Genomic DNA, 22,340 nt, shown 5'->3' with positions numbered 1-22,340 from the left:
TTGTTAAAAATATTTCGTAGCTCATAAAAATTATATATGTATATAAAATTAGAGTTCGATTAGGCAGGAAATAGCTCAGAAAAAGAGAGGCAATTTGAGGAGGAGCATGAGAGCCTTGGACAATAAAGACTTGAATATTATTATGTAAATATATCTTAAGAAATATAAAAACACATGAGTTTGTGTAGTCATCCACTATGTTCAATTTTGCTTCTAAGTATGGATGATGCACCATGTAAAGTGGGTAGGTGTCTTTGTCCCGTTAGTTTACTCCGCGTTATAGTTACCAAACTGCACGAAAAAAATAGAAGATTCAGTTATTTGATTCGATACGGTTTAATACGAGAGTTCGAAATTTCGTATGGATTAATCCAAAGATTCACAATAAATTATTAATTCTTCATGGCCTGTGTTTGCGATTAGGATTAAATAACGTTTCTTATTATTAGATAGCATAATGATGATGGTATTTTAATTTTCATATAATGAATTTTATGAAAGTAAATTTTTTAATAAGAGGGTTAATAATTCCGTTAGAGTATTTTTTTTTTTTTTCTTTTTTTTTTTCTTTTTTTTTTTTCAAAAGGTGGAAAAACCTATCAAACTCAGTTTGTCAAGCCAACAGTGAGGACAGCCATCTCTGGCTGCTATCCGCGAATGTCAGTTGACACATGGGAGCAGGCTTTCACTCCTGCCAGATGCCTCTGGGTCTTGGGCCGTTAACCTGTTTCCTTACGTCCGAGGAAGACGAGCTCTTAGCCAAGCAGAAGCAGTTTTAGGGCATACTCCACGCCCACCGTTAAAGTTTATGGGTTATAATATTGTGGATTTTTAATTAGAAATTTAAACAAGTATTAAATTATAATTAGTTCAGAAATTTATTTTATAGTCTACTGTGATGTGTAACTTCTATTATCAAAACTGAATTGAAATTTTTCTATATTCCTCAAAATAAAAATTATGAAAAATCTAAAAATAAAAATAAAAATTAAATAACTATACAAAACCTTTAAATAATGTCTTCTCATAAAAAAATTTACACTTTAAATAGTTAAATCCCTCTCTCATGTTAGATCTGTATTTAAGATGGATCTATGTTGGTGTAATATATTTTGTATTGTAAATAAAAAGTGGTTTGATCATATTAACAAATAATAGATGTTATTGTTAAATTTACAAAATAGTTTGATAAATAAATAATAAATATTAAACATATAAAACTATATTTTAAGAAAATATTCATATATATTTAATATATGACTATATTCTAAACATAAATATGGTTAGTAATCTGGAATCTATATTATTTACTATAATGTGAAATTTATAAAAAGTTTAGTTTATATTAAATTTCATATAATTTATGGTATAATTAGATACAATATAATTTTATTTGCAACATATATCATTGGCGATAATTTTTCAGAAGTTTTTGAGATTTTCAAAATTCTAAAATTCTAAATATATATATATATATTCCAATATTAGAAAAATATACACTCACTGATTAAAAAAAATGTATATATTAAATGGAATTCAAATTGAGTAACTATGCTTTCTCAAAGTAAAAGACTCAAATCTAGAATCTGGCATAGCGAGCCCAACATGGAGGAATTTGGGTGTGGAAAACTGTTGTTACATATAATTAAATGCGTAGATTCACATCATGCATATGAGTGCGATTTCTTGTGCTACTATTTGAAGGTCTCGAGTCTCGACAATGGAGTTAAAATGTTTTGTCCGAATAGAAACGAAGCCACTGCAATCATAGTGGAAACATTTGTACCCAGGGGTTACTCATTGAAATGAGGTAGATTGAACTATTAGTTAATTATGATATAATTAATGTTAGAGTCACGATTACCATTACACCAAAACTAGTAGGTGTTAGTAAACATACACATTGTTAGATTTAACCACATGCCACTAAACACATAGGGAGCATTGGATTATCTTTCTACACCACCATTAACGGGGAGCCAACAATCTCCCCCTCTAATACCACTTGTTGGACTCACGATTACCGTTACACCAAAACCTGCAAGACACATCGCTAAATTTAACCATATACCACGAAACACAAAAAAGCGTTGCATTATCCTTCTCCACAACCATTAACGGGGAGCCAACAATTAAATGTATGAGAAATAATTGTTTTAATAATATTATATATATGTTAAATCTCCTAAGCGAATGAATGGTTGAAGTACTACCTTATCAGAAGCTAATAATCTCCACGCATTCATGAGGCATCTTTATTTTTGAGATTTGATGGGTGTGTCGTACGAGGAACGGATCTCTGTTTTTAGATTTGACGCGTAATGACGTAAACTCCTATTTCCACCTCTATAGCGAAGTTAATGCACTCTGACATGCAAGGGGAATAGTGGGTGTCTTGGTGCTAACATGCCAAAGTCAACTTTGAGGGAAAAAGAAATGCAAGGCACCCACTATTCCCCTTGCATGTCAGAGTGCAATAACTTTGCTATAGAGGTGGAAATAGGATTCTCCACTTAACGACTGCCATATTTTAAAAATGTTGATTCGTTTTCAACTTTTACAATTTTAAATCAAAGTTGATTTGATTACGAAAACTTAACATGGATGTGATGTGCAAATTTTTCTCAACCCAACAAGTATTATATGAATTTGATGCATGGTATTTGCTCAGGCACCATATCTACTATAATCCTTTCCGCAAGAATCAAAATTTCCAATTCTATGTTTTCTTACAATATCCCACAAAATCCAAATAATAGCATTATGGGAAGCTATCACATTTCTCAAAATCCAAATAATAGCATTATGGGAAGCTATCACATTTCTCAATATTTATATGAGAACAGACCGTTAAAAACTATATGCTATTCATTCATGCCCATTATAACGAAACACGAGTATACCTAATCTTCGATATATTTATCTTTACAAAGTAACATACTGAAACATCAATGAATTTTAACTTTTAAAAAGCTACGCTTCACTGCAAGCCATACAATATGATGTTATTTGGTGGGTCCTTTTGACGGCCCGTTGCCTGATTTCAACTGTATCATACACCCGGGAAGCTGTACAATGCAAATTTGATTCGATATTAATATGTCAGGAATTAGTCTAAGAAATTTTAAAGGACCAATCTCAGAGGAGAGATCACTGAAATGCCAAATTCCGTTTTTTTTCACAAAATGGAAATATATGTATACACCTTTTGAGCGCAAGTCCCTGTGGTGGTGAGAAATATATAAAACTTAACCAATAAAATATCCTACATACACCTTTAAAACCCAACTCTCACCATAAAATGAGAGGTGCCTACCAGACTCTGGCTATGAGAATTATATAAAACATAGGATTGGGCTTGAAGCTGTTAACAAATTATCAGCTCTTTTTGTCTTCCTTCTTTTCTTCTTTGGCAGGACCCACGCTTACTAACTCTGCCCTGAACCCTATTTTCCTCAGCTTTGTTGCGAGGCACACAGGATCTGCTTCTCCAACCACAGTTATCTTTCCCTCTTTCATGTCCACAGAAATGGAGACCACTGAAACAGAACATGGGCAACATTAGTAAGCGTAAATCATATACCTAAATATATTGTAAATGGTAATAAAATATTGTGGCGGAAGCAGGCAATGCAGATTCGTGCCTCCGGTTTCTGCAACGGCCTTCATGGCTCTTCTCTTGCTTCTCTCATCTTCCATAGTCGATTTCAACACTATTTTCTGCAAATCCAAATTATGGTTAACCATGAATTTGATATAAAATATTTCAAATCAGTAACCCTAACACGAATCTGCAAAAGATTAATTGATATAAATATACCTTCATTTCGATAGCCGATTGGAGAATACCGACCTGCCTCTAGTATAATCCTAAGAGATAAAATTAAACTATCGGACCTTCAGTGATCTTTTTCTGCGTTCCAAAAGTCTTTGGATGAGGACAAAGTGGCTTCAATGAGCGAAATAAATAAGCTCAACATTAGTGGCGGTGCAAGTTCCCGGAAATTGTAGTGCAAGTTCGAAGTCAGTGGTTCCAGAAGGATCCGGGAAGCAACTACAGCGTTTAAGTCGTCGATTGTACTGGGCATCAAGGACACAGCTGTCTGAGTCTCACTTTAAAGATATTTTAGCGAATTGAGTCGAGTGTAGTGAGAGCACAATAAAGGATCGAGTATAGATTGTTGTTTGTCTTTAGCGTTTCAGAAACGTATGGGAATGGACATTCTAATCTTTTGAGAGTGGGATGCAAAATTATTTTGGATCATGACGTTACTCCGCAATCATTATGGTGAAGTAGAGTGGTATTTATATTTTTAATTAAATCAAATTATTTTAATAAAGGTAGAATGAAAAGTATTTGTATCTTGAGTATTAGAAATATTTTTCAAAGAAATTATACTAGCATTTGCACCTAGTGTTGCAAAGGAAACGCCGTAAGGCATAGTGTGTGGAAGAATATTGAAACGTGAATAGGCTTTTGCGGGCTTTTTTGGAAGCAAGGGTCGATGAATTAGAGTTTTAATTTGAGGGAGCGATGCCTAAAACCGTTGAAATGGAATGCAAGCAGCCATAAATATGCATTGAACCTGTTTAGAGACCTTTGTTTGTAGTTGGTAAAAATTGTGGAGTTAAAGGTGAAGATAAATGAATGAATCCATGCGAACAACAACCGGGCAACCATATTGATTTGGAAAGGGCTATTTAAGAAATCATTATTCAAATGGAAATTAAATTAATATGCGAACAACAACCGGGCAACCATATTGATTTGGAAAGGGCTATTTAAGAAACCATTACTCAAATTGAAAATTAAATTAATATGAAGATATATTGAAAACATGTATTATAATCATTAAAGTCAATTGATTTTGTAAACAAAATATGTTAAAACCCATTGACAATGAAATGGTTGTGAGGACATAAACTATCAAAATGGCATTGATCTTGAAACATCCCTTTTTAAGTTTGAAACGGGAAACACAAATAGTTGTGAGGACATGAACTATCAAAATGGTATTTGATGTTGAAACATCCTTTTTTAAGTGTGAAATGGAAAATACAAATAGTGTATTGTAACATCCTTTTTAAAGTTTGAAATGGAAAATACAAATAGTGTGTTGTAACATCCTTTTTAAAGATTGAAATGGAAAACACAAATAGTTGTGAGGAAACAAACAATGAAAACGGTATTTGATCTTGAAACATCCTTTTTCAAGTTTGAAATGGAAAATACAAACAGTGAATTGTAACAAAAGAGGTTCGAGAAGGAATATAATAGTCTAAAGAACATTGTGCTTGTCATTCCATATTTGAAGTTGTACGAAAACATGGTGGAGGTAGCGAAGGCCTGAAGAAGCAGCAATGGACCTACAAAATTTATTTTTTGTTAGAATTAGTAATATGTAAATCAGTTGCAGAAATTTATTAGTAATACTCTGCAGGTGAGTTGTGTCAAAATGAATCTGGAATGAATGGTAATGAAGTTACCTTTGCTATGGGGATCCATATATTGTTAGTGGAAGATGCATGGTGAATAACGGCATATTGAACACCATTGGAGGTCAATGCACAGCTGGAGATGCAGTTTTTTTGCTTGCCAATCTACATGTAGTTGTGCAGGTATGTTATTTCTGAGCCCATGTGGCCTGCTGCAAAAGAAAGAAAAGGTTAGAATGAGATGTACAGATAATATAAAGACATTCTAATATTTGCTTATTTACTAATATTGATTAAAGTTTGTTGTTGTTGAAAGATATGAAAAGTATGTTATGAAATAGAATGAGGTAAATAAATGGAGGAAACCTTTTGGTGATGTCAAAGTACGGGTTGGAGCAGATTATCTGGAGGCGGCATTGAACAGAGAATTTCTTCTGCGTGTTTTCTGCGAGCAATGTTTTTGTTGTCCTTCATTTTACTGTAACGATCGAAACTGAATGCGGGGTTAATCCGGAGATCTTGTAGAGAAGGCACTCTTGAAATAGCTGTGAATGTGAAACCTTGACGTTCTATTTTTCCAATGTCAATTGTTGCTTTTGGAAGTGTCATACCTTGAGATTTATGTATGGTTAAATCCCAAGCCATCTTCAGTGGAATTTGTGCACGACCATTTCTTTTTACTGTTGGAATAGGCAAGTGAGTGGGGTTTCTTTCATCCCAAGGAGGCCCAATGTACTTGGGGAAATCTACGACAACAAATGTTGGAATTTGTGGTGGTGCAGTTGATTCTTTGTAAAAGATGGTTACAATTTTTCCAAGGGAACCATTAACAAGACCGGCTGAAACCCAAAGGTTGGAAGTCAACATAACTTTTTCGCCATTGCATAGCAACACAATTCGCTCAAGTTTCTCATCTTCAGAGGAAAGACTGGAATATGTGTTGTCATCTTCAGCAATGGATCGTGCGATAGGAGTGTTTAGAGATTTCATCATTTGCTTATTATGGACCATTGTTTGAGCATTTGTTGGAAATAGATGCATGGAATCATGGAATGAACATATTTCTTCTTCTGATAAAAAGGAATCTGTGTGCGACATGAGTACGTTGTAGTCGTCGATTGTTGGATTTGCATCTCTAATGTTCTCAAGAATGTTCCTGAAAGTAACCTGTGCGATGTCGTCGCCTTGTTGACGAAATATTGTGTCTAATGTGATGACTGTGTTGAAGGTGTTCCACAGTGCGCTTCCGTGGCTCGTCCCTGCATATAGAGGTATGTCTTTGACGGGTGGTAGCTGACCGAGATCACCAACCAATATTATGGAAAAACCACCGAAAGGAGTGTTTCTTTGGTGGGGAAATGCCTCGCGAAGACGTTCATCAATATGGCCGAGAAGCTTTGGCCCAATGAAGCTCATTTCATTGATTAGTATGTATCTTATATGCCTGAGTTCTTCTTGGAATTTTGCAAGAGCACTACCTTCTAACGGCATAAGATCCTTTATAGGAAGGTGCAAAGCAGAATGGATTGTCGATGCTTGTATGTTGAAGGCAGCAACCCCTATAGGGGCGAGGAGCATGATCGGTGAAGGTTCCAGGCTTGCAAGGCCTATGAGCATATCTTTGATGCAATTAATAAGGAGGGATTTTCCCGTACCAGCAGTGCCTTGTATTATCATTCTGAGAGCGGGTAAATAATCCTTCCTAGCAAAATGATTAAAAATAATATTTAGAGCTTTTCTTTGCATTGGAGATAATGTAGTAAGGGTCGGCAGGGTATGTTGATGTGTTTGAAGAATGCGGTGGATGGAGCAGCTATTCTCAATGAATTATATTGCATTATTTTGTAGATCCAATGGGATAGTGGTATGATTCCAGTTATGGGTGTCATCAAAGCCACGAAGACCAAGCATGTCAAGGTCATTTATGAGAAGCTCATTTGTAGGGTGTAATTGGGAAAGTAATTCCCATTCATTTATTTCCATGGTGTCTGTTGGATTGGCTTCATTCATAGTTGAGGTATCATTTGTGACAGATTCAATATCAGATAGTGTGCGGTGTTGATGCCAAGGATTGTAGAATGGGCGAAATGTTTGCCAATTTGCGATGAATTCTGCAGCAGAATCTCCTATATCTTGTACGATACGGCGAAAAGGTTTGTATAGCATAAGTTCAACCCTACAAAAGTCAGCGTAGCAAGGTTCTGTTGTGGATGGTATGGAGGAGTAACGTGGTATGACCCGAACAATTGCTTTTGTAGGCCTTTGTTTCCATTTGTTTGTTTTGCGACGAGGATCATATGACCAGGATCTTGCCAACTCTATTAGTGATGTGGACTCTAGGGTGGAAGGGCGCTGGATATATGTATCTATGAAGTGCGGGGATGTAGTGGAGGTGGTGTCCGTTTGTGGAAGGCGCATAAGAATTTTTTGGTTTACATTTAAAGAAATGAATGGCCGACTACATAATGTTAATGGTAATTTTTGCAGCATATGGCAGGTTTCTTGTGCTCCAATGTCACGATCAACAAGGGTTTCTGCAAGAAATTTTCGAAATGCGGATGTTGCTGGGTCAGCAATGGGTGAAGCCAGGACAATTCTACGTAGCATGTCGTGGAAGCTTTCAGATTTTTTTTCTGCTTTGGATGCATATTTGGCGATATATTTTTGTACAGCGTGTATGGAGAGTACTGGTTGGCAGTCAACATTTGCATGCCAAATAGATAGGATGGTAGGGTTATGGCTATTGAGTCGATCGTCGTTCCGAGCAGGGGTGTATGTTTTTTGGCCATTGGAATCAATGAATAAGGCCGATTTTGGATGTAATTCCCACGGTGCTTTATAACGACATTAGAGTGAGGATCCATTTTTTCTTAGGCACGTGCTTTCTGAGCATTTTGTGTGACGTTCAACACAATTGACGAGTTGTTCATAGTCACTAAAAGGATTGGTTCTGAAGATTTGCGGTGTGGACAACAGGCAAGGGTCTTCGGGATTTGTCAAAGCATTTGGTTGGTTTGAAGTCGAAGGAGCAGGAGGGTTCCAAGCGGAAATATATTTGTCGAAGAACTGCCTTGCAATATCGACTGCTTATGTGTCTTCCTAGTTGAGATTCTCCATATCAGGTGCATTTTCTATCCAAAGGAAACCATGGATGTGCGCAAATCCCCTATGTTGCCATTCATACCTAACAAGTATGCGTTTTTGTAAGATAATTTTGCAATAGGTGAGGAATGTTGTTTAGAGTTCTTGGAGGAAAAAAAATGCGGTAGAATGCGTACCTGTACCAGTAATCTTTTGTATTCAAGTGTTTCTCTAAGATAATCTCACGAAATGTCGTGAATCTATGGTGCATATATAATGATGTTAAATGTGGGTTAGAGATAATGTTATCATTTCTCCACTTTTGTTGTTTTCCAATATCAGTAGGAAGACATCTGGGCATGACTGCATGAAGATCAGGCCATTTTGTATCAGCTGCACTTAATGTGAAGAAGAACGTCGGGCAACCGAGTTGAGATATCATGTCCATTAGTTCATTTTTAGCTTTGTGCCAAAATGACCTTGTTCCACGTAAAGAGCTACCGAATCGCATGACTTGCTCTGCCAATTGCTCATCTGGAAATTGTTCTAATCGAATGTTCAGATCTTGAATAGATATTGGAAAGTTATCTGTGATGTTTTTTTTCACAAAAATCGACGTTGTTGCTTGACTGCGATGCCGCATCATGAGATTATATATGTAATAACGAAAGCGTGGGTGGCTTCCAAATCTGTTATCGTAGTAACGTATGAGATGAAGTGCATATTCATGTAACTGCACTACTTTCATTCTTGGCTAATTTGGCATTGCAGCGCCTGTCGGGAAAAGGGCGGGGAAAGCCATAGAGAGTAGACCTTCTGTGTTGTATTCATTGACTGGCGATAAACCAATTGTTGGCCACTCAATTGTAGTATCAGATTGGTGGTTGTAAGCATGCAAATAATGGTGGATTTCTTGGATTTATGTATTTGTATTGGGTATGATGGGTACGAACGATGATGTTTGGCCAGTGGATGGGTCTGTGAAATCTTCGGTGAGCTCATGGGGTGGTTCAAGTGAAAGGCGAACAGTGGTTTCTGTAGTATTGGAATGGTGAAGGGAGGAGGAGACATCGGTGGGGATTGCTGGTAAGGATGCCAGTGCGTTGGAATCAATACGAACATTCTTATAGTATGGGTCATTAGCCAATTTGTATTCCAATGCAGCGAGAACGCGATGTCTACTGACAATGAAATCATAAGCCTTATGGTCATTACTATGACGCGTGACAATTAGGATGTCCAAGTGCTCAACACGTCGTGGCAACATGTTTGCGATTTTTGTAATGTCTTGAGGAAAACAAATTGTGTGGCCACTGTATTTATACTGGCCACCACGTGCATGTGTTACCTACAGTATAGGGTTAACCCTAGCAATGAGCATTTCTTCTATTTGTGAAAGAGACGTAAGGGTAGCTGGTTGAGGGCCAGGGTCCATGTTGTTTGATAATGAGAAGCGATGACCCTTTGTTTCAGAGGCGCATCTGGAGCAGCAATACATGTGGTTGGAATTGCGGATATGTATTCCAGGATATGATTCAAGACAAATGGAGCATGGGCATTTAGGTGGAAGTTTATCAAGCTTTGAACAGAAATCTCAATGTGCTTGATCAGTATAAACGTTGCTGAAAGGATGTGCGAAGGAGGGGTTAGGGAAATGAGGCATGGATGTATTTGTTTGAGAGGTTTGCTGAGAAGATAAAGAGTCTGATAATTGCAAGGGAGGATTGTTTTCAGGGTGGGCCATTTCAGACGAGGAAGGTTGGTCACCCTTTTGTTTTTTGTGTTTTTTACATTCTATGATGTTTTTTTTTGCTTGGTAAAGCTCACGGCGTCGTGCATTTATTCGTTCTTTATTTGTTGCATAGTATCTTCGAGCACGTTCATTATTAGAAGAAGAAGCCATTCGCAAAATTTATGGTACCTATAAGCAAGGGAGGGGAAAAGAAGAATGTTATTTGGAGACAACAACCATGTTATTGTATGAAAGCGAAAGAAGGGTAAAAAATGCAAGCGAAAGCGAAAGAAGGGGAAAAAAATCTAAGTTCTGAACAGTGCCATGTGAATTTTTTTATTTGAGAAATGTTTTTGAAAGAACGTATTAGTATTTTTTCTGCATACATGTAGGTAGTTTCATGTGTAAAGCTGATAAAAGGAAAAAAAAATGTGATTTTGTCTACTAACATAATGCTAGATACAATGGAGAACGAATATTTATTTCAATGGTATATAAGAAAATTTCATAAGAAGACATGCAACAATATATCTTGTAAAGTTGTATTTATAAAATTGGACAATAGGAATTGCCAAAAAGCAAGGAACACATTCTGCAATATTTATCTACAATGTCGAGATGCTCTGAATTTCTCGAAGGATGTTGTTGCATTCTGTCGTGAAATGCAGTTTTTCTTCTTTTATGATAACGCATTTCAATCGTGGGACTTCTTTAAAAGTTTATGTCTTCACCGATAGTGTGAAGATATGATCTGTCCATAACGCTCTAGAGACAATTTCCTTGATTAGTTCTGGATCTGAAGATAATAGATAGAAGTCTTTGGCATTATTTCCAAGAATTGTAGAGCCCGCGTCTTCGAAAGCAACAGTTGAAGCCAATTCACCAGTGTGATCTTGTATGTCGATTTTCAATAAGTATCTGTAATCACAGTCGCTTACTTCAGCGTTGCATTTTGGACAGAACCACATCCCTGTATTTTGTGGAATAAGTTTTTTCATGCATTTTTTCCCACCAACAATCGACGGGCAAGAAATGTAGTAAAAACTATCCATACCAATTTTTGTTATTGTGCCCTTTAATTGGAAAAATGTTGGTTTCTCTAAGGAATCCATACTGTAAATGTCAGCAATTGTTATTTTTTTTTTTGGTGGCCAAAAGGAGATCTTGTTGTCAAAGATGTAGAAGCTGCAGTCGAGCCTTCTTTTTTAAACCACGACTTTAGCGCATGGGCCTCTTCAATGTCAGGATCTACAAGAACAATGGATCTCGTTGTAGTGCCGATATTTTTTCCATTAAATTCTCCAACACGTGCAGATTTGATTGCAATGATGGGGTTATTTCCTGTAGCACATAGGGAGGAGATTTCCTGTGAAACGGCATTAAAATTATCTCCCCAAAAGATTGCATCTATGCTATACCCTGACATGTCTCGAAGCTGTACTGTTTGTTTATTGACTTCAGAGCCATCTTTTCTACGTATAGTGCATACACTGGAAATGTCTGTGACAACACCAAGAATATCAACAATGGAGTTGACGTTTGTTGTTCTGATATCATCAATTGATTTTATATTGAATCGCACTGTTGGATTATGTTTTTTTTCGCTGGCAACATGTTCTATGGTAGATGTTGCATTCAACAAAATTTCCCAGTCATTGTTCAAGTGGTTGTATTGCTTATTAGCCATTTTTACATTCCCTTTAGAGACAATGTAGACATTTCCATTTTGGATTTTGTCGAAAAAATAATCTGCGACATTGTTGAAACATGTAATATGTATTTCTCCACCCTCTGTATCGAACAGGTCAAAACCAAACACTTTACCGGGTCCGTATTGATTCTGAAACTGTCGAAGAGCTGTTTTCCTTTGGACGTATCCTTTTATGCACCAGTTTGAGTGGTAAGGGTTTAACGATTTGATGGGAATTTGAACTGGTTGAACGGACGGGGTTGGAGTAGTTGGAAGAGGGCAGTGCCTTTTTGATGGAGGATGTGGATCCGATGAGGATGGAGAGTTTTCATCAGATGTGATGGGGATACTCATAGTTTTTGGATTGCCAATTAAGGGTGCAAATGAAGTAGATATTTCAAAGTCTATTAGCTTTATAGACCTACACGACAAATGAGAGTCAAAGGAATAACTGTTAGAAGCGGTTGTGTTATAAATAAAAAAATGTTAAATTTGAAATAAGAAATTTATAACAAACTTACGTTGAAGGACCAATAGCTGAGGTAGTCCAACTTTTAACATTTATAATAGAACCCTTTTGTAGCAAGCCTGTTGCTACGAGATCATTGAAATCTTTTGGAAGCATGATGTGTTTCTTATGTGTTCCGTCTGAAATTGCAGTACGATATCGTGGAGTTGAATTTTGCATTGATTGTATTGGCTCAAGTTCAGCAATTTGTAGGTATGGTTGAATATGAGTTGATCCAGATAACATTGAGGAAATTGCATTTTCAGTGAGGTTTGATGTCATTTTCTGGTACAAAACAAAACAAAAAAATGTTGAAAGAAGCATATTCAATTTTTTTCTAAATGAGTGGGCATCTAAGCTTGTAAACATAATGAAGAAAGATATTTATTACAACAACTTTTATATGTTCATTTTTTTTTAAGCATACTTCCACGAAGCGCAGAGGAAGGAGAGGGAGAAACAAACGAAATAGAAGGTTTGGGGGTAACTCTAGTATCATCTGGTTGCTGATTTGATTGCCCAAGAATCATGGTGTTTTGAACGACAGAGGTCGAGAAAAGCCATACCAGCAGGCGAAGTGCAAGCCCTGGAAGGGACAATGTAGCCATATGAGGTACACCAACATCTCCCCTAGAGGAAAAGGGAGTAGGATTCCCCCAAGGGGAAATCCTTGATTGGTGGACTCCATTTTGTCAAACTGAGACCAACGAGGGAGCAGTGATGTTATTCCGATTTGAATAAATTGTATGACACTTTGACACAACTTGCTTTTTCAATTTTTAAGAGCCGAGAAAAAGCTAAAGATGATTCTAGTCGCCTTCGATTTGGGCAACTCTAGTATCATCTGGTTGCTGAGTTGATTGTTCAAGAATCACGGTGTTTTGAACGGCAGAGGTCGAGAAAAAGCATATTGGCAGGCCAATTGCAAGCCCTGGAAGGGTCAATGTAGCCATATGAGGTGCACCAACATCTCCCCTAGAGGAAAAGGGAGCAGGATTCCTCCAAGGGGAAATCCTTGATTGGTGGACTCCATTTTCCTACCCTAAGACCAACGAGGGAACAGTGAGGTTATTCCGATTTAAATAAATTTTATGACACTTTGACACAATTTGCTTTTTCAATTTTTAAGAGTCGAGAAAAAGCTAAAGATGACTCTAGTTGCCTTCGATTTTTAACGAACCTGAAGTGACAAGTGCTCAGATGGTCCTTTTCTTTTAAGGAGTCCGAAAAGGAACGAAAGTGACTACTCTGGATATCTGGACAGGGGGATTACCAAACCAATCGCAAAACTGCAAAATACTTTTTATGGTACGGCAGTCAATCTTCCCGAATGCTGTGTTCAGTGCATTGCGATCAATAGGGCGGCAGACACAGCTTCCTAAGGATAAAGGATATAGCCTACTATGGTCTCCCAATATATACTCGACGGTACGTGGGAGCACAAGTCCGTACTGGCACTTGTCATTTCAAAGAGGAGGAATCACCCAACCTACGATGAAAGTGATAGTTACCAGGCTTTACGACGCCGGAACACGTCTCTAGCCTAGACTTCTAAATGGTGTGCGTTAGGTTCCAAAGCATTTTTATGTTTATTGAAATGTATTTTACAGTTGATCTTTCTTAAGAAGTTTGCCTTTAAGGTTGATCGCGTGATGTACATATACAATTCCTAAATATGCAATCTAAGATGATAAACAATCGTTTACTTTCTTTTTTGCAGTGAAAATCCTAGCTACTAAGGAAAGAGAAGCGAAACTGTTTCAACATAGAGCAGAGAGCACATGCAAAGTCCTAAATCAATTTCCGCATGCATTCTAAATGTAAATGTACATGCATGTATTTGTTTTCCACTTTCTTAATGTGTGGATGACAAAAAAAATGCCAAGTGGAATATAATATCAATACAGGGATATGACTAGTCTAGAATTCAGACAGACATAAGCAAAGGTATTGAAGTTTGTATCTAAGATTTTCTAGAGTCTGTTCACTAAAAACAAGACAGCCACGATGGCACCACTTTGCATTAGTTTAACACAAAGGAATAAAGTTTAAATTATCAAGAAAGCATATATTTAACTGAATCATTTCAATCGGAAAATAATTTTGAATGAAATTTATAAGACTCTTTAGTTGCTCAGTGGCTAATGTACAATTGATGGAAGAGGATTTTGTATCATGGCCCATGGATGAAATAGAAATGAAGCAAAAACTCGGAAAGGAGATTAAGGTTGTTACCGGAGATGAAGCAATACAGAAAACGCCCAGAAATGTCCCTCAATGCTGAAAGTTGGATTGCCCAGTGACAAAACAGAGTAGGCCAAGGCAAAGTATCTGTATTTAACATTGTTGTGTGAGTAACCAACATAAGCTGCACAGTTCTATGCAAATTAATAGTCTTTGTGAGAAGAAAACCCAACATAATGCACACAATCTAATCCTCACGAGGAAGGTTTTGCAGGGATTTAAAGGTTTTCTTATGTTATAAAATCCTAGGCAAATGTGGGTGCCCCAGCAAATAAAAATGTTTACCATAATACCCACTTACTATTAAGCATTGTCTCCAAAGGAACTTGAACAATATGATAAAAGACTCATCTTTTACTTCTATAATATACATAATGTTAAATATATGAAAAACACTTTCTGCTTTCAAGTAAGACTCTATAGTTGCTGAGTGGCTAATGTACAATTGATGGAAGAGGATTTTCTATCATGGTCCATGGATGAAATAGAAATGAAGCAAAAACTCGGAAAGGAGATTAAGGTTGTTACCGGAGTTGAAGCAATACAGAGAACGTCTAGAAATGTCCTTCAACGCTGAAAGTTGAACAGCAACTACAAATTAGTTTGCAACTGCTTCACATATAGTAAAAAATGGATATTGTTAGATAAAGGTAGGGAGAAATTCAATAACAAAACAGAGATTAAACTACATGCAAGATGATCTGAGAACAAGTAGTTTAATATCATCTTTTAATATAATTTGATGGTTAAAAAAATATGTTGCATCATTCAAAAGTTATCAATTCAAATTTACAGATAGAATATGCATGACTTTGCACACTAAAAATAGAATATGTATAACTTTGCAAACTTAAATAGTGATTTCAGAAGTAAAATATATAAATACATTTTATGAGTCAAATTACTTCCCAAGTTAACAAGATTGGATCTCGTTACAAGAACTTCCAGCCACCTTGTTGTAAGACCTTCATATTTAAAAACATTTTACCCTACTTATACTCTGTAATTGAGAGTATAGCTAGAATATAAGGTTGTACTTCGTTACATGGGAAATATATATATATGCACATCAAAGCCTGATTGAATAACCTGAGAGCATAGTTCAAAACAGAGTGCTCAAAGAGATTTTGTTTAGTAAAAGGATGTATTCGTATGGTTTTGGTAGGGGATGTAATCAAAAGATACATATTTAGGCAATCCTAAAAAGCCTGGGTAATCTAATAAGACAAAAACTCCACAGGGAGAATGGCATGGTAAGATTGATGTATTCAAATTGTTTGGTAAGGGATGTATATAAAAAACATATGGGTAGACATAGCCTCAAAAATCTATAAAGACTGTATACATTAGTTCCGGAACAACCCCAAACCAGTGTCAAAAGATTCTATACATTAGTTCAAACTAATAGTTCCAGAACAACCCCAAACCAGTGCCAAAAGACTATATATTAGTTCAAACTAATAGTTCCGGAACCCCAGACCAGTGTCAAAAGACTATACATTAGTTCAAACTAATAGTTCCAGAACAACCCCAAACCAGTGTCAAAAGACTATACATTAGTTCAAACTAATAGTTCCAGAACAACCCCAAATCAGTGTCAAGTCAGATAAGGTTTGCTTTGATAGCCATTTTCAAAACTCAAGACTCATAGCTGTAGCCTAACCATCTTGCCCTCATTAGGGGTTTTTCTCGCTACTTTAAAATGCGGCTGGGATGGGTTTTCCACAACTACAACTACGCTAATAGATTGGGATTTATGCATTGTTATCGGTGATAATGATGTGAAGTAAATATCATTCACAGAAAATAAACAGTGATATGACAAAATACCGTCCTGGAGGGCTTGAGAAAACAGGAACCCATTACTCCTCATACATGATCAAGTGTAGTTCAGAGCATCAAAAAGCAAGATCCCAAAAAGAAAAATCGGCAACAATTAAAATTGCAGGGCGATCAGAAAACTTTGATGACATTTTCTGTGAATGAACAATTTGTCTGGGAATATTCCTGTCACACAGAACTTTACAAGGTTTACCCCAGAAAGGTATAGATATAATGAACACATTTTATTTCTAGATCAAATTCAGTTTTCTTCTTGATATTCTCAAGTCTGTACATTTTATCTGATGGGAACGATTTTTGCCTCAGTTTTGTTGGAAATCCAGGTCTCTGTGGCTATTGGATTGGATGACTTTGTGGGATATCTACCAGACAACCAAAAGGTGATAACAGAACTAGATATTACAAATCAGATTCCATAGATTTGTATTAAATATCCTTTAGATTATATTCATAGTGTTATCTATTGATTGTGTAAATGGACAGCTTTTGTGTGAACAACAGCTATTGTTTACTAGAGAGCTGGGGCATACTATAAATTTAGACAGATTGTGAATAAAAATTTCAGACCTCCTTCAAGTTGTCAGCGAAGGTACATATAACAGTTTAATTGAACAGTTTAAGAAGTCGATTGCAAAGGGTAATATGCAAGGCTTAGATCTCTGCTGATTAGGAAAACTGGCCATGCTCAGTTGATGCAAGTCCGAAGTAAGTGTCGGTATGTACAATGGAATAAATGATGAATAGTGGAACACTGTGAGGAATCAATGCGATTGTGCAAATAGGTTCTATGTTTTGAGTTCCAAATCAGAACATTGACCAGTGGCTAATGTACAATTGATGGAAGAGGATTTTGTATCATGGCCCATGGATGAAATAGAAATGAAGCAAAAACTCGGAAAGGAGATTAAGGTTGTTACCGGAGATGAAGCAATACAGAAAACGCCCAGAAATGTCCCTCAATGCTGAAAGTTGGATTGCCCAGTGACAAAACAAAGTAGGCCAAGGCAAAGTATCTGTATTTAACATTGTTGTGTGAGTAACCAACATAAGCTGCACAGTGCTATGCAAATTAATAGTCTTTGCGAGAAGAAAACCCAACATAATCCACACAATCTAATCCTCACGAGGAAGGTTTTGCAGGGATTTAAAGGTTTTCTTATGTTATAAAATCCTAGGCAAATGTGGGTGCCCCAGCAAATAAAAATGTTTACCATAATACCCACTTACTATTAAGCATTGTCTCCAAAGGAACTTGAACAATATGATAAAAGACTCATCTTTTACTTCTATAATATACATAATGTTAAATATATGAAAAACACTTTCTGCTTTCAAGTAAGACTCTATAGTTGCTGAGTGGCTAATGTACAATTGATGGAAGAGGATTTTCTATCATGGTCCATGGATGAAATAGAAATGAAGCAAAAACTCGGAAAGGAGATTAAGGTTGTTACCAGAGTTGAAGCAATACAGAGAACGTCCAGAAATGTCCTTCAACGCTGAAAGTTGAACAACAACTACAAATTAGTTTGCAACTGCTTCACATATAGTAAAAAATGGATATTGTCAGATAAAGGTAGGGAGAAATTCAATAACAAAACAGAGATTAAACTACATGCAAGATGATCCGAGAACAAGTAGTTTAATATCATCTTTTAATATAATTTGATGGTTAAAAAAATATGTTGCATCATTCAAAAGTTATCAATTCAAATTTACAATTCAAATTTACAGATAGAATATGCATGACTTTGCACACTAAAAATAGAATATGTATAACTTTGCAAACTTAAATAGTGATTTCAGAAGTAAAATATATAAATACATTTTATGAGTCAAATTACTTCCAAAGTTAACAAGATTGGATCTCGTTACAAGAACTTCCAGCCACCTTGTTGTAAGACCTTCATATTTAAAAACATTTTACCCTACTTATACTCTGTAATTGAGAGTATAGCTAGAATATAAGGTTGTACTTCGTTACATGGGAAATATATATATATGCACATCAAAGCCTGATTGAATAACCTGAGAGCATAGTTCAAAACAGAGTGCTCAAAGAGATTTTGTTTAGTAAAAGGATGTATTCGTATGGTTTTGGTAGGGGATGTAATCAAAAGATACATATTTAGGCAATCCTAAAAAGCCTGGGTAATCTAATAAGACAAAAACTCCATAGGGAGAATGGCATGGTAAGATTGATGTATTCAAATTGTTTGGTAAGGGATGTATATAAAAAATATATGGGTAGACATAGCCACAAAAATCTATAAAGACTGTATACATTAGTTCCGGAAAAACCCCAAACCAGTGTCAAAAGATTCTATACATTAGTTCAAATTAATAGTTCCAGAACAACCCCAAACCAGTGCCAAAAGACTATATATTAGTTCAAACTAATAGTTCCGGAACCCCAGACTAGTGTCAAAAGACTATACATTAGTTCAAACTAATAGTTCCAGAACAACCCCAAACCAATGTCAAAAGACTATACATTAGTTCAAACTAATAGTTCCAGAACAACCCCAAATCAGTGTCAAGTCAGATAAGGTTTGCTTTGATAGCCATTTTCAAAACTCAAGACTCATAGCTGTAGCCTAACCATCTTGCCCTCATTAAGGGTTTTTCTCGCTACTTTAAAATGCGGCTGGGATGGGTTTTCCACAACTACAACTACGCTAATAGATTGGGATTTATGCATTGTTATCGGTGATAATGATGTGAAGTAAATATCATTCACAGAAAATAAACAGTGATATGACAAAATACCGTCCTGGAGGGCTTGAGAAAACAGGAACCCATTACTCCTCATACATGATCAAGTGTAGTTCCGGACATCAAAAAGCAAGATCCCAAAAAGAAAAATCGGCAGCAATTAAAATCGCGGGGCGATCAGAAAACTTTGAAGACATTTTCTGTGAATGAACAATTTGTCTGGGAATATTCCTGTCACACAAAACTTTACAAGGTTTACCCCAGAAAGGTATAGATATAATGAACACATTTTATTTCTAGATCAAATTCAGTTTTCTTCTTGATATTCTCAAGTCTGTACATTTTATCTGATGGGAACGATTTTTGCCTCAGTTTTGTTGGAAATCCAGGTCTCTGTGGCTATTGGATTGGATGACTTTGTGGGATATCTGCCAGACAACCAAAAGGTGATAACAGAACTAGATATTACAAATCAGATTCCATAGATTTGTATTAAATATCCTTTAGATTATATTCATAGTGTTATCTATTGACTGTGTAAATGGACAGCTTCTGTGTGAACAACAGCTATTGTTTGCATCTCATTAGGTTCAGTGATATTAGTGTGTGTAATCACCATCGCTCTCTACCTTTCAAATCAACATAAACCATTCACTAAAGGGTCATCAAGCAAAACGGGTCAAGGTGTTATGCCTCATTTCAAATTTGTTATTTCTCAGAGTAAAGCTATCATCTCACCATCAATATATATGCCTCTTGTTAAAAGATTCTTGCATGTCCTGACCAGGTTCTCCAAGGCTTGTAATATTGCACATGGATATGGCCCTATACATGTATGATGATATAATGAGAATGACCGAAAAGTTGAATGAGAAATTCATAATTGGCAAGGGTGCTACAAGCACAACTTACAGATGTGATCTTAAGAACTGTAAGTCAGTTGCTATTAAAAGACTATACACACACTATCCACAAAGCTTGCGGGAATTCGAAACTGAGTTAGAGACTGTTGGAAGTATCAAACATCGATCTGTCCTCCAACAATACCACGGGAACAATTACTAGAGAGCTGGGGCATACTATAAATTTAGACAGATTGTGAATAAAAATTTCAGACCTCCTTCAAGTTGTCAGCGAAGGTACATATAACAGTTTAATTGAACAGTTTAAGAAGTCGATTGCAAAGGGTAATATGCAAGGCTTAGATCTCTGCTGATTAGGAAAACTGGCCATGCTCAGTTGATGCAAGTCCGAAGTAAGTGTCGGTATGTACAATGGAATAAATGATGAATAGTGGAACACTGTGAGGAATCAATGCGATTGTGCAAATAGGTTCTAGGTTTTGAGCTCCAAATCAGAACATTGACCAGTGCAATGATCTCAGACCAGTGATGTCGAGTGATGTACTTGGAATGACTCTTAGCAACCCTTGAAGAGCTTTGGAGCAGCTTCTAAAGACATTATGTATCAACCTCTTGAACAGAATTTGAAGCTTTTTGAATAAGCCTTGAATCAGCATCTTGGAGAGTTTTTTTGAGAAATCTTGAAGCCTATTGAACAAATCTTGAACCAGAAGTAGAAGAAGTACCTTTTGGGGCAGACCTTGGGTTAACTTTTGGAACAGTTGCATCGGCCATTTATGTGAAATTGAGGTATGCATCATTTAGTTTCGCAACCTCTGATCAGATCAGTGTTTAGATGGGTGTGTGCCAACGTCTATATTAAATTTATCCAGTAACTTATATCCAAGCGGGGTTTAGATGGGTTTGCGTTAAGGTCCATAATCAGTGCACCCAATAATCTCATATCAAATCAGGGTTTAGATGGGACTGCGCTGAGGTCTTTATTCCGTCCACCCAATTCGTCATTTAATTCCAATGCACTGATATCCAAAGGAATTGTTGATTGATCCTCCACGTGCATCCGGATTGTAGAGCACAGGGTGCTCAACAACCTCAGCAGATGGATCTGTGCTGAGACCTATATTCAATGCACCGATTGCATGATTGAGATTTAAAGCACTGTTTTTTCTAACAGAAACTGGTAAAATTCTATTACAAAAAATGGTTGCAGCGAGGCTGACACCACTGGTTAAACGTACATATTGTCTTCATGATTCAAGCTATTTGCACATATAGAAAACATAGTACAGGGCTTACTGAAAGCAGAGAAAAGAACAAATCAAACCATAACAACTTTAAAAGAATAAATCAGAAACCATAAGAGGAAGAATGGCTTACATAAATCAGAAAGCATAAAGAAAGAAGGGCAAGAAACACTGACCGCAAAGAATTTTGCAACCAAAAGAGAAGAAATCCCATGTGTGAAGCAGACAGTAGAAATAGTGATATAACAGCACAAGGCTGCGCTGGCTACGTGGCCCTCAGGCAGGAAGAAAGACAGGAAACCAAGAAGAAAGACACGTTTCATCACTGTGAAGACACGTTTCGGTTCAGTGACAGCGAAGAGTTTCGGTTCAGTCACTGTGAAGAGTCTCATCGCCAGGAGGCCTGGCGTTTCATGGCCCATTGCCAGATCCTCCCTCTCTGTCTTCCAGCTGGTGGAAAAAAACAGATTAAATCATTCTATGAAAAAAACAGATTAAATCAACGGCAGAAAACACCCCAATCGTCTAACACAAGAATCAATGGCTCAGAATCGCACACGTCACATTTTAGGGATGTCTTTCTCAGAGGGAACGCCTTACGGCGTAATGAGAAAAATTTGGTGGACGTATTTGGAATCAACTAGGGTGGTTCATCATCTTGTCTTTATGATGAACTACACTTGTGTGTCCATCAAATTTTTTTGATGTGATTTTTTCTGAAAATACTTCTATTAATCAAAATATAGATCACAAAAACTTAAATTTAATATTTATATCCTACCAACATAAATGTTAAATAATATACATCTTAATATATATATATAAAATCATATTATTGGATACTAATCATATTATTGGATACTATTAATGAAAGATTAATTGAAACAGTATAAAAATAAAATATTTATTAATTACTTTTAAATTAAAACACATTTGTCCTTTTACAAAAAAGGTTAAAACTATGTATATTAACCTAAAAAATTTC

General features: G+C 36.3%; 1 protein-coding gene and 1 long non-coding RNA gene across 2 annotated transcripts; one reads left to right on the top strand and one right to left on the bottom strand.

The window, feature by feature from the left end:
* Positions 1–3,109: 3,109 nt before the first annotated feature.
* Positions 3,110–3,971, bottom strand: LOC149177161 (heavy metal-associated isoprenylated plant protein 39-like). Its single transcript, XM_089423315.1, has 3 exons — positions 3,821–3,971; positions 3,645–3,720; positions 3,110–3,539 (listed from the first exon to the last, which is right to left on the bottom strand). Exons 1-3 carry the CDS (start codon positions 3,824–3,826, stop codon positions 3,379–3,381), a joined length of 243 nt encoding a protein of 80 aa, XP_089279441.1. The 5' UTR covers positions 3,827–3,971; the 3' UTR covers positions 3,110–3,378.
* A 15,666-nt stretch (positions 3,972–19,637) lies between these two features.
* Positions 19,638–20,381, top strand: LOC149177160 (uncharacterized). The gene is made up of 2 exons (XR_016258746.1): positions 19,638–19,932; positions 20,036–20,381. It is a non-coding gene; the product is annotated as an uncharacterized LOC149177160 (long non-coding RNA).
* Positions 20,382–22,340: the final 1,959 nt, after the last annotated feature.

Source organism: Pinus tabuliformis, chromosome 4_1 (assembly GCF_031772625.1).
Source record: "Pinus tabuliformis cultivar Carrire ecotype Pingquan chromosome 4_1, CPIR1, whole genome shotgun sequence".
Classification (NCBI taxonomy): Eukaryota; Viridiplantae; Streptophyta; class Pinopsida; order Pinales; family Pinaceae; genus Pinus; species Pinus tabuliformis.
Note: the sequence above shows the minus strand (reverse complement) of the source record. Positions and strands in the feature narration are given on the sequence as shown.

Excerpts from the sequence above, each read along its gene's own strand:
- LOC149177161 (XM_089423315.1), bottom strand. Across the intron at positions 3,540-3,644 it reads GGCCGTTGCAGAAACCGGAG|TGGTCTCCATTTCTGTGGAC; the intron begins GCACGAATCTGC and ends GTTCTGTTTCAG.